The 15688-nt window shown below is 32.5% G+C and overlaps 3 protein-coding genes across 3 annotated transcripts; 2 read left to right on the top strand and 1 right to left on the bottom strand.

Moving 5' to 3' along the window:
• Positions 1-22: 22 nt before the first annotated feature.
• On the top strand, positions 23-3544 carry LOC105149219 (uncharacterized). The gene is made up of 6 exons (XM_011061490.2): positions 23-415; positions 851-1121; positions 1803-1938; positions 2021-2205; positions 2431-2574; positions 2642-3544. Exons 1-6 carry the CDS (start codon positions 249-251, stop codon positions 2834-2836), a joined length of 1098 nt encoding a protein of 365 aa, XP_011059792.1. The 5' UTR covers positions 23-248; the 3' UTR covers positions 2837-3544.
• On the bottom strand, positions 3229-8793 carry yellow-g (L-dopachrome tautomerase yellow-g). The gene is made up of 4 exons (XM_011061452.2): positions 8671-8793; positions 6479-7012; positions 5599-6013; positions 3229-5331 (listed from the first exon to the last, which is right to left on the bottom strand). The coding sequence occupies exons 2-4, from the start codon at positions 6968-6970 to the stop codon at positions 5105-5107; spliced, it is 1134 nt and encodes a 377-aa protein (XP_011059754.2). The 5' UTR covers positions 6971-7012; positions 8671-8793; the 3' UTR covers positions 3229-5104.
• yellow-g2 (L-dopachrome tautomerase yellow-g2) lies at positions 8682-12683 on the top strand. The gene is made up of 3 exons (XM_011061453.2): positions 8682-8917; positions 10521-10776; positions 11554-12683. The coding sequence occupies exons 1-3, from the start codon at positions 8682-8684 to the stop codon at positions 12178-12180; spliced, it is 1119 nt and encodes a 372-aa protein (XP_011059755.1). The 3' UTR covers positions 12181-12683.
• The last annotated feature ends 3005 nt before the right edge of the window (positions 12684-15688 follow it).

Genomic DNA, 15688 nt, shown 5'->3' with positions numbered 1-15688 from the left:
CAATTTTTTTATTAATACTTTTAACTACGCTTCTACTACTGCAGCTGCAATAAATAAAATGAATATAAAAAGTGTTAGGTATTTGTCAATTAGCAAAGATTTACGAGCGGGTTACTTTTAATTGGATACGATTAAAAAGTCATTGTCAGCAATCGACAATTCCTCGCTGACGATGCGTTTCAACGAAAGCGCTATCGTTCACTCGATCAAAGTTGTGTCGTATCCGTTTCTCTATCGTCATTTTCATTATGATTAATTCAGAAAACACTCGTTTTATTCTTCGAGTTAGTGTTTTTTATTTCCTTTTAAGTCATGTCTCACACTCCTGGAATTTAACATCGTTGAACATATCGGATGATGTTTTAATATGGAGATTCGCTGTATGGAAAAATCGCGCTTTTCTGGCAATTCCCAGGTAGGTAAATCATAACAATAAACTGTGAGTAAGAATCCGCAATCCGTGTCATACAATATGTAATATCAAGCATGTAATAATTTGTTAATTTTTAAATAATCTTATATTAATATATTGATTTTATTAATTTTCAATATTCTGAAACAGTTGAAAAAAAATTTATAATTCTATATTTCTTTTATTAAAAATTTATTTATAAAAAATGAATCTATTATCTTCTCGTTCGATTTCTTATTTGAAATGGTAATCATTTACGACGCGTAAACACATAACATAATTATAACATAATTATTTGTAAAACTCACAATATATATGGAACGTTAAATACGATTTACTGTATAATGTAAATTTATTTGAAACGAAGTTAAAAAAATTTGTTTTCTTTCAATAAATAAAGATTTATATTATTACTGTTATGCAATTTGTATATATTAGATCAACAAATGAAAAACAAGAAGAATGGAAACCAACTCTGGTGGAAGTTTCTTGGTCTGAAATTAATTTGCCATTAAACGTTGCAAATGCAGTAATCTCTTCAAAGCTATTCCCTAAAAGTAGAACATCAAAGCGGGATTATGAAACTCTCATATCCGTAACTGGATTAGACGTGGATGCTCGAGGACGATTATGGGTTCTAGATGCACCCGATGGATATGATCGTTGGCCTCGAATTATCATTTACGACTTGAAACGAAACGATCGATTGGTATCTACTATACATTTTCTCTCAATCTTAGAATATACTTATTTACGTTAATTAAATCTATGAAATGAAAATTAGCACTCTCTTAAAAATTTCTTCTTGTTTTAATTTAATGTTTATATTTCGTAATTTAATAAGTAGAATTAAATTTTTATTTTACTATCCACTGTACAATGTTTAACAATTTTTACAGAAAAAAATTTGTCTAGAAATATTTTTATATTTTTAACACTATTTTTTGTATTTTTAACAAAGTTCTAAAAATATTTAACCGAATATATATTAAAAAATCTGACTTATATAACCAGTGAAAAACAAAATTAATTTTAAGATTAAACAAATTTCATATTTTTTTAAATTAATATAATTTTTATGTAAAATTCTATTTACTTTTTTATTGTATTTTATTCCATTTTAATATACATATATTGTATATATCGTTCATACTTTTAGAGAGCTACGATTCTAATTTAAAATTTACCCCAGTAGTGAACTGACGTTATTTATCATCGTTTTGAAGTTAAAATGATGACAAATAACGTTAGATTACCAGGATAATAAATCAAAGAGATTTATAAAAATAACAAAATTTTGCTGTAATTTAATCTTACTCAAACTAGATTTTATTTTCAAAAAAAGAAATATTTGGATAATTAATTCCATTCACTTAAAAAATTTTTAAAGGTGTCATCCACCGAGTTAACTAAAGTGTCAGTAAAACATTTAAAGTCTCTCGTAATTGATCCGTTTGAAGATCAATGGGGATTTCGTGGTTATATCGCAGATGCCGGTGACGAAACGATCATTATTTACAGTTCGGGTAATTTACATACGTTCGAAGAAGGTTTATACGGCGCTACAAAATTATTCTCTTTTTATATCGATTGCGATACGAATTTCAGGATTACGCAAATGGTGGAAATTAAGAATGTTACACGGACCCGAAATTCCTCGTGTGCAATTCATCGACCTTGCTGTCTCTCGGATGAATTCAATTTTATATATGACAGGACATAATTCGCATGATCTATTTAGCATCAATCTGGAAAGGATTAGTACAGATAAATTATTACGAATATCTTCACGCGTACGTATTAAGCCAAGTTACTTTTTTGATATTATTTACTTTGATTGACAATACAATTGAATGCAATAAATTCTGCAATAAAATCTGCAATAAATCGGCAATTTTTTATATAAATTTCAAAGAAATAAAAATACAGACGGGGGTGATTATTCCGTTATCTGCATTTTCGAAGATAATCTTCAAGATAATCTTCGTTACTTTTTAAACCGCATTATATTACTTCAGGAAGTACAAAATGTAACAGTGACTTGGCTTGGGAAGAAATTAGGTTCTTCCGTAGGACTGTTCAGCGATTTAAAAGACGGCCTACACTATTTTATGACTTCAGAGAGAGCCAGCGTACGATGGAACACTAAGCTTCCTTTGAACGTAAATTATTTAATTCAATCCCCTCTAAAAGCCACATTGTGAATAATTGATTGATCTGTCCTTTCAGGCGCAGAGTCATTCGGTTCTGGTACAAAACGATGACGTCCCATGCATAACCGATTATATAATGGATGCGCGAAGAAACATATGGGGTCTGGTAAATTTAAAATGTCCCGGTGCAACGAAAGAGAATACTTTGGGCAATTCGACACTTAAATCTAGAACAATTAAAATTCAAAAGTACTATTTTGCGATGCAATAACCATATTTTTAATTTTTATAAAAAGATAGAAAATTTTTCAAAGAGTTACGCTTATTTTAATTCTTTGATTGATTTAAAGATAATTTTTTTGTGAATTTCATTATTACAATATTTCATTATTCATTATTCATCGCATATTTCAATCAATATTTATATTAAATTTTACTGAAGAACTTCTACTCTTCATCACTTAGTTTCTCCTAAAGATTGATTTGTAAGATTTTTATTTTTAATTGTTAATTATTTAAAAATGGGACCTTATTTTGTGATTCAAGACAGTTCCATTATAAACTGGTAATAAAAAATGAATCCAGGTAATGAAGAGGAATTACGTCTGATAGTTTTAAGACGCCTTACTAGTTCTACGTATGCAAGAATTACATAAATTGGTATACATTTATATAAGCTGGCTTTATTAGTAGTTTGGTTTGACTTAACAATAACAGGTATTATGATTAATTATACATATTTCAATAAATCACTTTTTACAATTGTTGAACAGATGAATAATTACAAGGTTTTGAAAATTTGTCTTGAAACTGGCAGCTATATGCTGGCATCGATTTAAACATCGACAAGTAATTTTTACACTGGTCAACTCGTCCAAATACGGGATTTTACAGCGCGGGATTTTTACATAATACATGAACCTTCTATCGATCACGGTTACATTAATTATACCAAACATTGTCAATTTGCTAATTATCTATGCGACTTAAAGGAATGTTCCAGCTCTTACATTAATCGATGTAACATTCGCAAATTAAACTTACTACCTACGAGGATCAAGGCGCAAGATGTGCCGGTTACGTGACTAGATCAGCGACAAAATAGAACTTGAACTCTTCTTATCTTTTTTTTTTTAACTTACAATTAGATCATGTTCCTGTATACACTATCAGTACTGAAAATCTACAGTTCATTTTACGTATACTAGAGACCCTATAACAGAATTTGGCCACAATTTTGTCAAAATTCTACAAGAGAGAAAAATATATATGATTTCTTCATGTATATATTACGGACAAAATCCGCAAGTAGGCAGTGTTGACATTGCTCGCAATGCTGACATTTTATAGCAGACAACTCGGGCACAAAGCTCTAGATATACCAAATAGCGCAAAGATTCTCCATTTTCGACTTACTAATCATACCATACACCAATAATACTAAGTGCTTATTGGAGTACAGACAACTAGATCGAAAATAGCAGTCGAAATAGCCAATAGGAAGATTGTTGGCATTTCGGCTCAGATAAAAGGATTGCGCTACTTTGATATATTTAGAGCTTTACTCGGACAATGTCGACATTGCCTACTTTCGGACTTTGTCCGTAACATATACATATTATCTCACTTTAACTTGTATTGTTTCACTCTATGGACGCTATTCATAGTCGATTCTTATATTTAAGACTGTCTTAAGTACAGTCTTAAGATATCATAAACCATCAAAAAGCTGTACTTAGCATTACTTAAGACATTACTTAAGATTTTAAATAGAGAATTTTAATAAGAATAGACTATGGATACCATCTCCTAACTTTAATTGAGATCATAAAGTGAGACACACAGTATAAATTAGAGTGAGATAGTTCGATAGTATATGTACAGAGAGAAATTATATGTATTTTTCTTTCTATAGAATTTTGATATCGCTAATGGCTCTGATATATATGTACACGAAGAGAATTTTTTTTTTAGAATTTACTCTGAAAACATTGATAGTCCTAGGACAATCACATCGTATTTTAAAGAATTTTATGTAAATTTTTCTCATTCATTAATAAAACTATAATAAAATATAAAATAAATTTGATTAATTTTACTGAAGTGCATGTTAAAAATTTTTTAAATATTGTACCACAACTACCATATTTTCAGGATAAATTTAAAAAAATTCTCTCCGTGTAGAATCTCTAACATATACTAGAGATTTTCAATACTGACAGTATATTGGAACACAGTCTTAAGCGAAACGTCGTATATTTCAGTAATCATCTTTTTACCGCGAAAAAATTTGATTATTTTTTTCGATTTAAAAAGTTGGAACTAAAATCAATTGAATTCATTTTGATATTGTAAATAATGGAAAAATGTACCTTACGTTAATCGTCATGTCTTTCATTGCCACTCCATAGACATTATTTTCATGTATCTGATGCATCAAAATACGAATTTTTTTTAAATACTAATTTCAATTCCTTTGCTTATGAGACATCGAATTATATAAATGAATGGTTGCTCTGTAATTTTTAACGAATGATTTCTAGTCGTCGCAAGACTTGACCAGGGGATGAATTCCCACGGAGGCACCTGAGCTGCTCACGGTATTCTGTATATAATCCTGGAAGTTGCTCTCGATTACCCACATCAATCTCTTGTTGGAAGGAACCACTTGAGTTGGCAATCGGCAATCGTTGCCCTTCTGTACTAGAAGGAAGTTCTCCGGTATGAAGGGTGTCTCGGTGTTCCACATGTAGACATCGGTTTCGCCTAAAAATAAATAAATTATTCTTCTTAATTAGACGCTAAAGAATTGTTGCAATTTACATTGAAAGCAATTTGATGAAAGCAATTGTCACAAATTATTTTTTAAACTATAATTCTGCCGCGCAAACTTTTTTTTCATTTTGAGAAACACAGAGAAGATCTATGACTGTTCAATTATTTTCTTATATTTAATTTATGCGAAAAGAAGAATCTATGATACTGTACAAGGATTGATGCTTGCGTCAGATTAAACAGAGAACACCAACTTACCTTTATTTCTGAAGAAAAGGGCGCAGCCATTGTCGTTTCCAAGGAGAACAATCTTGTTTTGCTTCGGTCCGATATCTATAACTGATCCTTGAGAGAGACCACGTCTCAGATTCTCAGCCTTGATCGCAAAGAGCCTGTTGGATCCCAGGTAAGTGAAATACAACACTGGCGTACCGCAGCTCTTCTTCACCAGCGTTGAGTAGAGAACGTCTCTCCGTTGGACACCGGTGGTAACTGCATTCGGAAGGATCACTCGGAATCCTTTATCCGCAGTGACATTGTAAACGATAATGGATCTAGAAGCTGCATCGGTCACGTACACATATACCTGGCCGTCGTCCGCGTAGTCGATCGTCAGATATTGCAGACGAGACAACTCGTTCACCAAGTGACTCAAATCGATCACTTTCACAACCTGCGGGACACCATATCTCAATATGAATCATTTATTTCCACAATATATTTCTACATACTCCAATATATCATGAATTTTAATGAAACACTGATATAAAATATTTGTGATTAAAAAGAAATTATTAAAATCAGTTATATAATTTATATCTAAAAAGGTTTTTCTATCTTTCATATCAAAGCCTAAAATTAATTAATTAATTTATTTATTTATTTAATTTAATTAATTAAATTAATTTATTTATGTTAGAACATTTTTGTCGAATATCCTTATGTTTTTTTTTTCTTTATCAAACAATTAAAGTTACTTACTAAAATCAAGGTACTTCAAAGACAAGTGCTTCCGATAGCTTTTTTTCAATTAAAAACAATAATAAATTGTTGTACAATTATAAAATTATAATAATGAATTTTCTTAAGTCTGTCTTATCTGAGTATTTCAACGTTATTAATCATTAATTTTTCGTACCTTGCCGGATTTTACATCAATTCCGACGACTTTGGGAGGACACCTCCGCACCGGTTGCTCCAAAGTATTTACGATACCAACGTCCAATACCCACAAAATCTCTTGGATGTCCAGAAATATGTCTACTACGCTCTGCAGGGCTTTGCAGTTGCCCTCTTCTTGGATTGCCCAGCAAGGGAATGCTATCACCTTCGGGGTGCAATCCTTCTTCTTCAACGACATAACACCCAGAGTGAATGGCACACCCGGCTTGTAGCGTGGCATCGCTACGATTGCATCGTCCTTGTAAATCTGCGCTCTCGTAGCAATAACATTTCTGGCAATGTAACGTCCGTTCGTCTCGTAGATGTTCTTCGTGTCCTCGCTTGGCCATTCCAAGCTGCGGCCTGATAGGATGAACGACAGCTCCGGCAACAATTGCTTGTCGCATACCACTGACGACAACCCACTCGCCAGAATTATCAGGCACAGAGCGCTCGTCGGGATTCTCATCCTGCGCTCGTTTTTTGTGACTTGAAATAATGTTCCGACGTTCTAGAAACATAACACACATAACAATTTAATGATTAAATTACACTGGAAACAATATCCTATAGATAAACTTCTGAAAATTTCCAAGCCAACAGATAGTTATTAAAATAAAGTTACTAAAAGAAAGTTAATAAAATCAATAAAAATTAAATTTGATATAAATTTTAATAAATAAATACATAGAATACATTTGTTCTTCAATTATACGAATTTAAGTTTATATGAAATTTTTAGAGCATTGAAAGAGTATGTGATTAAGCTGTATATAGTGAATATTGATACACACACACACACACACACACACACACACACACACACGCACATATATATATATATATGTAATATTTAAAAAGATAAGTACTGAAGAAATAGATAAAGTTAGATTAATAGCTCTCTAAGCGAAGTAACAATATAAAGTAGTTGTTAAATATATGGCGAAAAAGATGTGAAAACTTACAAAGTTTCCCGTACAATCAGGGGCGAAAATTTTTGAATATGTGAATCATTTATACAGCTTTATACTTATATATACGTTGATTGTGAATCAACTGAAATCGTTTACATTTTTATCGTATATTACTGCTTCCTTCTACCCAATATTTTGCAACGGCTTTCTTACTCAAGTTTAACGAATTCGTAAAGAGGAAATATTTCGTGATATGCATTTTTTAATGTTATTTATAAATAATGACGAGTTCAGGAAGACACAAAAAACAGCATACATTAAAATGCAGTAAATACAATGCACCAGGAAATACAATGCACAAGGAAATTATTTCGTTGTTTTATTAATAATTTATTACACTTCCGCTCCTGAACGAACGTTAATCATACAATTATCTAATACAATCGTTTAATTTATTGTTTTCTTTATTCTTATCTATTTTTAAACTTATTTTGTAACTTTTTGTAATTATAGGAATTAATATAAATAGAATTATATTCCATTGTACTTGTATTCTGTTATAATTAAACTTTTTACATATTATTTTACATATATTATTTATTTTATTTATTTCATTTATTTAAATAAATAATTAAAATTATTCTACATGTTACTTGTATTATTATTTTCGAATTAAAAGTATAAAGAAATGTGACTAGAAATTTTTCATACCTTTTATATTCTTTCATATTGGTAAATAAACAGTAGTGAATTAATTTTCTCAGTATTTTCTTTTTGTCTGTATTTTTATAATTATAACACTCATAATGTAAAACTCCTCTTTGACATTATTAAATTTTTTTATTTTTATTATTTTCACTTAACGAAGAAAGAGAATATTCTAGTGTTCCGAAGTAATTAAGCATTAAAAGAAATAATTCATTGTCATGTTAATTCATTACATAATCTTAATCAACTTATTATGCCTTTTATTTATAATAAATTCATTATACATATTTATAGAATAAGCATTTGGCATTTTCGGTCAACAATAAATAGCAATTTGTGCGGAACTGCTTTAATGAACGTGTTCATGTCGACTCGCTGCGCACCGCGACTAAATATTTTTTAAACAAAGATGTTACGTAATATCTCGTCCCGATGTGACAGGATTATAAAATTGGCGTAATCCGGAGGATTTTACAGTTTACGATTTGATTCGATCGACAAAAGAGACGCGGTCGAGGCGGTCGGATATTCGAAGGGGGAAACTTACAAAAAATAAGGATGCTTTTCGCACGAGCGGTGACGTTCGTCGTCGCCGTCGTCGCTGTCGTTGGTGCTGACGAGCCTATTACCGAAAGAAAATGCGACAAGAACATTCTGTGGACCGGCGGTACCTTCGAATGGCCTTGCGTGGCCACGAAGAGCATATTCAAGAATAGTGGTCGTTACATCTCGAAGAACATTCTCGCCACCAGGGTTGCGATCTACAAGGATGATGCCATCCTTGCTTTACCTAGGTATGAGATACACAATTTATAAGTTTATAATGCAGTTAAAAGAATCTGCGATAGAACATTTAATATTTTTTTGCACATTTTGAATATTTTTATATGTTTTTTATTAATCTTTTATTTAAAAATACAAGGAGATTATCTTAAAAAAGATTAGGAAGTAGAAATACATTTTTTATATTGCAATATATGTATAATATAAATTATGTCACAGTAATGCATTATTCTATTCAGATTTCTATATAATATGCATACGTCAAAATATGTCTGAAGTTTTATTGAGTCGTTCTTTGAAAAAAAAAAAAAAAAGATTGTAAAACGTTATCTTTATTAGCAAAAAATTTATCTTCACAATGATTTATAGTCTTGCAGATTAATATTGATGTTTTCTAATGAAATATATTCTTGCTCTATTCAAAATTTATTTTATATTTAAACGTATTTAATATAAGGAAAAAATTTATTGCAAAAGAGTCTTACAAAAAAGTAACATATCGTTCGTATTATTTGTATAAATTATGGCAAGGTTAAAAATATTCCTCTGTGAAAAAGTTTGTATAAAGAAGTATCCGATTTCATTGATGTACTTTCGATTCGTAAACAAAATCGATCCTCTCCAATTGCAACAAAATCCAGGGTAAAAGGGCAACCGCATTCTTTGGCAAGTTTACCGATCATTTAAAAGGAGAGAAATCGCAGAAGAAAAGAACGCTATTTGCAAATCGCGTGTTACGTAGCGATCGATACATTGCAGTATCAGTCTTAGAAATTAACGAGGCACGAGTTGGAAGTGAACTGAGATTGCAAGACGCGATCGTGATCGCAGTTCCAACGCGGAAAAATGAAATCATCTTACCGAGATATCTACGGGAATTACCCGTTCAGAAAATAATGGGGTTTTTTTTCTGACATGATAATCGAAAGACACACGGTTGCAGACCTTGTCATGGTTATAAATCGAATAATGAGAATGTCCACACATGTGTGTAATAATGTTGCGACATTATTGATCGGCGATTGTATCTGCCTCATTTCACGTAGGGCGTTTGGCATTTACTGCTATAAACGCAATGAAATGCGCTTCGCTCAACGATAAAAGCGTTTAATCGTGATATCTTCATTATATTTCCTTTCCATTATGTGTGCACGATCATTAATCTTACTGATTGTCGGCGATTTTACGAGGTTAACACGCGATATTAGCGGGTTAATGATCAATATCAGTAAGTAGTGTTATTTGTATAATTACTGCTGATTAATAAATAAATTTAAGGCATACTTTACAATTTATTTTTTATGTATCAAACATAACAAAACGACTGTAAAGTGTATAAAATATCCACGCAATTCCGCTTAGCAATTTGTATATTTATTTCGTGAAATAAATAATTTTTATTTGCGATAATTTGTGCATACTAATAAAATAATATAATTTTAAGAAAGAAAATTAACAGAATATCAAAAGAACTTGAATGTTTTTTTTAAATATGAGATTGCCGCAAGAATCTTATGTTTAATATTTTCTGATAATAATATGAGATAAGAATAAGAGGTCGATAATGTCTTAGAATTAAGAATATACTAACGTTTATTCGAAACGTTTCTCCAGATACAAGCCTGGCGTGCCAGCGACCTTAGCGAGAGTCTCCTTGAAAGATAAGAACTGCCAGGCCTCCCTCTGGGCCTTCCCTTGTTGGTCGCTCCAGGAAGAAGGTACATGCTCAGCTCTACAAAATGTCGTAGACCTCTTTTTGGATCCCCAGGAAGTCCTGTGGGTACTGGACACTGGTGTTATAAACTCTCTTGAGCAACCGGAGCGCAAATGTCCACCAAAGGTTGTCGCCCTGAATATAAAAACTGGCAAGGTAAGACAATTCATTTCTGAAACTCTCGATGTAAAAGAGCGCATCTTATTTTCTTCTTATAGAAATTTTGATTTTACGCGAAAGAGATATTTTTAGAATCTTTCTACTTGTTTTTATTATAAAAGCACAAAAATGCTTTAAATGTATTAAATGTTTATTTGCATTATTTAAAGCGCCCATTTATTTTTTGATAAAGAAATAGAAAAATTATTTCACGTTTGTAATATAATTTTTTTGTTATTCACGCCGTTTGCGTACGCGTTCATGTTATTAATCTATATCGCTTTTCTTTTTTTTCGCAAGAGATTGTGCAAGAGAATTTTTTTTAATCGTTTTCTCTAACAAACAAGCCACGCATAATTCTCGATTAAAAAGCTATTTCTTATATCGTGTGATTGTGAAACCAATTAAATTGCAAATTATTCACTTAAATTTATCAAAGAGAATGTGACGCTTTTTCTAGCACGATATTTTATCGATCGATTTTAAATTATTTTTAACAATAGAATAAACAAATAGAATAAACCCAAGTAAACAGTAACATAAAACATCAAGATTTTAATTTTCACTCAACAATATAAATGTAATATAACATATATTATATAATTATATTGTTGATATAAAATTACAACATTGATATTATGTTATTATTAGTTGATATTTAAGATATTATATTTCTCAAATTTTCTTTCTTCTTAAAAATTAAATTGATTCTTCGATTATGTAATATTAAACGTCAAGATAACGCAACGGATTTTTAACGTCTCTTTTTTTCAGGTCCTGAAAACAGTCGATCTGTCCGGGCTGACGAACTCCGCGTCCCGACTTCAGTACGTCGTGGCGGATTACAATCCAGACGGCCGCGTCTTCGTCTACGTGTCCGACGCAGCCTCGCGGGCGATCCTGGTATATGACGTGACCTCTGGTCGTGGATACCGCGTTGTACTTCCTCAAGCGGTGACTCTGAACTGCGATCGCCGAGACGTGCTCTACCTCGCTCTGGTGCGCCACAATGACGGTAGTACCTGCCTGCTCTTTACATACTTGGGCAGCAGCCGCGTGTTCAGCATCCGAACGGATCATCTCCGAAGTGGCAATGCCCAAGGCAGGATACAAGATCTTGGAGTAAAACCACAGAAGATAGTCATTCTGGGCACAGACAATGGTAGTGCTGTCTTCTTCCGCTACGTAGGCAACGGCGAGGTCTACAGATGGGACAGCATCACGCCCTTCGTAGCCGCCAACTTCCAGCCCGTCTACGAGAATAGCTACGAAGGCTCTCTGCCTACTCACATCGTACCCGATTACAGGAGAGGACAGATGCGCGTTCTCGAGAGCAACTTCCCGGATTACATGCAGGGTACCGTCGGCTGCGGAGCCAATCATGCGTTGATCCTGATGTAGAGCGAGAGGTTCTCGCCGATTGTGAATAGATCGAGGAGAAGGAATAGGAGAATGGGTTGATAACAGCGACAGGTTTCTTGGCCCCCCCGGCGTGCCCAGTCGGGAAACCGAGTAACATTATAATTCAATGAGATTACCTTTTCATGTTATAGATGCGGAACAATATGTACCTTACGCCAATCGTCTTTCATTGCCATAAATGTGTAGCGTAAAGATCATTCTTGTGTACGTGTATGTGTTTACCTGTGTGTATATATACGTGTGTCTGTAGCGTCGAAACTCGACTTGCAAAAATTACATTGGCTGCAATGCATCCTTTGCAACCGACGATGCAAAAACTCCGACAGTAAGCAAAATGTCAATCGCTGACATTCGTCGGATGCAGAAATAAACGTATTATAAAAATTCAGCGTTTTTTAATTTTCTCTCCGAACGCAACGTGCATTTCTAATCTACTCTCGGCTTAAGTCTTTGATCCGATATTAAATTAACTTTTGCGCACTAATCCTCTCTGATTAATTACGCATTTCGATTCACGCAAATTGATCCACCGCTTTTAATTAAATGACTCAAGTATTTTTTTCGAGAATATTTTCTAACTTTTATCTAGAACTTCATATATTTTTTTTACGGATTACACAGATCGCTTTATCTTCGTTCCTCGATCAGAATTATAAAATTTAGCCAAAGGCATACGATGCGATTTTTTGTGCTGGATTGCATGCGATTTAGTAAATTACTATAATTACACAACATATGTTCAGATTTCCATCCAAGTGCTTCCCATGTATCATTTTATTCTCGTTTAACATTCAATGAATAACAAGGATAAAATGATACACGGATAGGAATTCCAACACTCCAGGGTACAGAGAGAAAGAGAGGGAGAGAGAGAGAGAGAGAGAGAAAGAGAGAGAGAATATTCCTAATCATTTACTAGATCGCATTGCGATTTAGCACTTGTAGAGAAATTGCATTGTATGCCTCTGGCTTTACATGCAACAAGTTTCATTTGCTTGAAAGGAGGAAAAAAGAAACGCCGACGAATTGTGCACTGCGCGTGAAAAAGTTAATCACATCGCGTGTTCTGCACCTAGATATAGCAATTTACAATTAATACCTCTTCTACCTATTCTCCATTTCTAGTTTTCCTTTGTGAGTAACGCATGTGCTCGATATAAATTAATAGCTTACATGAAGGACGAAGAGTGTATTTGATTCTTAACGCACCTGTTTTCCTTTCGAATTCTTGTATCGAATTTACATTTTTTTTACATCGAATGACGAATGAATATTTTTTATAACCTCCGTTTCTTTTTTCCTTTTTTGCCTACCAGCATTGAACATCGAACCAAAAGCTATGTGATATATGAGAACTTTCAATGAAAATTGATATTCAGATCAGATTATCTTTCTTTTTACACGATACGCTGCTACAAAAGTCCAATTGTATCCGATTACGAATTAGGTGATTTTTTAATTTTTTAATTGTGTGTCATCTGATCTTTGATTTGATAATCCTTTGACTCTGTCGTAATTTATTTCGAAAGAACTGTAATTCTGTCAAACTGAATTTTATTATAAACTATTTATAATCTGACCAGCACGAATCGTTAACATTAACGAGCACATTATAAATATTAATTATGTAAATGATATTACATGAAAGTGTGTCAAATCTTGAGGTAGGTCGAAATTAGACTTTCAATTAATTGCCGATCGGCTGATGGAGCAAACGTCTCTTGGGCTTTAAACGATGAAAAAAATATCGAAAACGCTATTATTAGAATGAAAGGAGGAGAACTGTTCACGTAGCATTTCTCGTACTATTTTCCTTAGACGTCCTCGTACAATTTATTCCTTAGACGTGCAAGTTCGCCTTCAGAGAATCAAATACATGCAATTAATTTTATTACGATCGGTAAAAAAGTTAAGTCGGTTAAAATCTTGCTCATAAATACATTCTAATCATACGTTCCCGCAAACTGTAATTATATGTATTGATGGCATCTAGTTAAATATAATCATGTTAACATTTCTTACAAATACGTGTCAGTCTACTACAGTAATATGAAATGTGTTATTTAAAATTAGATGTCAGTCTCGATATTGATATGGGAAATTTGAATCAATGAAAAAAATTTTATTAATTTTAAATTTTTATCTGATTTTTTTATATTTTTATTAAATAAATAAAAGATTAAGAATCGCAGATAAATTCGGAATGATTACATATTCGGTATATCAAAATTGATATATATAATTTTTATTGCCATTACCTGTTTTAATATTAATATTTTATTGACATTTCTCTTAGCTTGTCATTTCCGTTTTGCGTTACATAATTATTTAATTTATGGGCATGTAGTGCGACGTTATCATACCTGTCAATAACTACTCGTAAATGGTCTTTAAAAAATATTTTACTGATATTTATCCCCACGATAAGCTGAGAATTTGCTTGTTCAAGCTGACATTGCGGATCAATAGTGAGCTGCTTCCGTTTCGTCGTGGGAACGGTGGGCAGTCGTGATCGTTCCTATGGTATTTCCCATAGTGTTCTATGCGAGGTATTGAGCAACAACGAAATACTCGGTTTCTAACGAAACACGTTGCAAACTTTATACTCGGTAATTGAACACTACCGTATCATTCCGTCCACCTCGTTTTAATTCCCAGCCTTTCGATGCAGCGTTGAATAATATCCAGTTACGATTGTTAACAATTACGCGCTTTGTTACAGAAAGATCACGTTAGTCAATTTTTTTTATCAGTCGTAATACTGCAGCAAATTCAAGTTGAAATAGAAAGGAGAGAAGAAAAAAAAGAAGAATATCAGCGCGTCCTTAAACTTAAAATTACACAATTTTTACATCAAGCTTATGTTCAAAATAAAGAATTTTTATAATACTATATAATAATATATAAAATATATAAATAAAATATTATATAAAATATATAGTATTTTAAGAGAATTCTATATCACCCATGGAACTGCGAATATCTTGCAATATTACGAGAAATCTTTCTACCATATTATGGAAGAATTCGTACCTCGGATATTAGATATTCTGACAGATTATAAATCTATTCTCGTGAAATACGTACGGTAGTTTTTAAGTATTTGAGATATACGAAAGACTTAAGAGTACAAAGAATAGGCTAGGCAGGTATGCATGCTCAAGAGCTCTGTTAACACAGAGAGAAAGTGATTTATTGGCATGAAACTTGGTATCCGGAACGATGTATACAGAATGCGAGACTAAAAAAAAGTGAAAAAAAATACTGCGGTTTGTAAAAAGATGAATTTCGTATATATCTCGATATTTTTTAAAAAATATGAAATGTTTGCCAGGAGAAAAGAGAAGAGAAATTCCGAGTGAAATGCATTCCCCAATCGATTTTACGATCTGATCATTCCTATATGCTATCACCAAAAAGTTTCAGAAATTTCGCTTGTAAATTCAAGCCACTTTAAACATGCACATTCTCGTCGCGAAGAGAACGA

Source organism: Acromyrmex echinatior, chromosome 5 (assembly GCF_024713525.1).
Source record: "Acromyrmex echinatior isolate Ae372 chromosome 5, ASM2471352v2, whole genome shotgun sequence".
NCBI classification, from domain to species: domain Eukaryota; kingdom Metazoa; phylum Arthropoda; class Insecta; order Hymenoptera; family Formicidae; genus Acromyrmex; species Acromyrmex echinatior.
Note: the sequence above shows the minus strand (reverse complement) of the source record. Positions and strands in the feature narration are given on the sequence as shown.

What these genes read in the sequence shown, in the direction of transcription:
- LOC105149219 (XM_011061490.2), top strand. Translation starts at nt 249, where the DNA reads ATGATTAATTCAGAAAACACTCGTTTTATTCTTCGAGTTAGTGTTTTT. An exon ending in TGAAACGAAACGATCGATTG is followed by an intron (nt 1,122 to 1,802) that starts GTATCTACTATA and finishes AAATTTTTAAAG; the next exon opens with GTGTCATCCACCGAGTTAAC. An exon ending in TATTACGAATATCTTCACGC is followed by an intron (nt 2,206 to 2,430) that starts GTACGTATTAAG and finishes ATATTACTTCAG; the next exon opens with GAAGTACAAAATGTAACAGT.
- yellow-g2 (XM_011061453.2), top strand. Translation starts at nt 8,682, where the DNA reads ATGCTTTTCGCACGAGCGGTGACGTTCGTCGTCGCCGTCGTCGCTGTC. An exon ending in GCCATCCTTGCTTTACCTAG is followed by an intron (nt 8,918 to 10,520) that starts GTATGAGATACA and finishes ACGTTTCTCCAG; the next exon opens with ATACAAGCCTGGCGTGCCAG. An exon ending in TGAATATAAAAACTGGCAAG is followed by an intron (nt 10,777 to 11,553) that starts GTAAGACAATTC and finishes TCTTTTTTTCAG; the next exon opens with GTCCTGAAAACAGTCGATCT.
- yellow-g (XM_011061452.2), bottom strand. Translation starts at nt 6,970, where the DNA reads ATGAGAATCCCGACGAGCGCTCTGTGCCTGATAATTCTGGCGAGTGGG. An exon ending in TTGATGTAAAATCCGGCAAG is followed by an intron (nt 6,014 to 6,478) that starts GTACGAAAAATT and finishes GGTGTCCCGCAG; the next exon opens with GTTGTGAAAGTGATCGATTT. An exon ending in CCTTTTCTTCAGAAATAAAG is followed by an intron (nt 5,332 to 5,598) that starts GTAAGTTGGTGT and finishes ATTTATTTTTAG; the next exon opens with GCGAAACCGATGTCTACATG.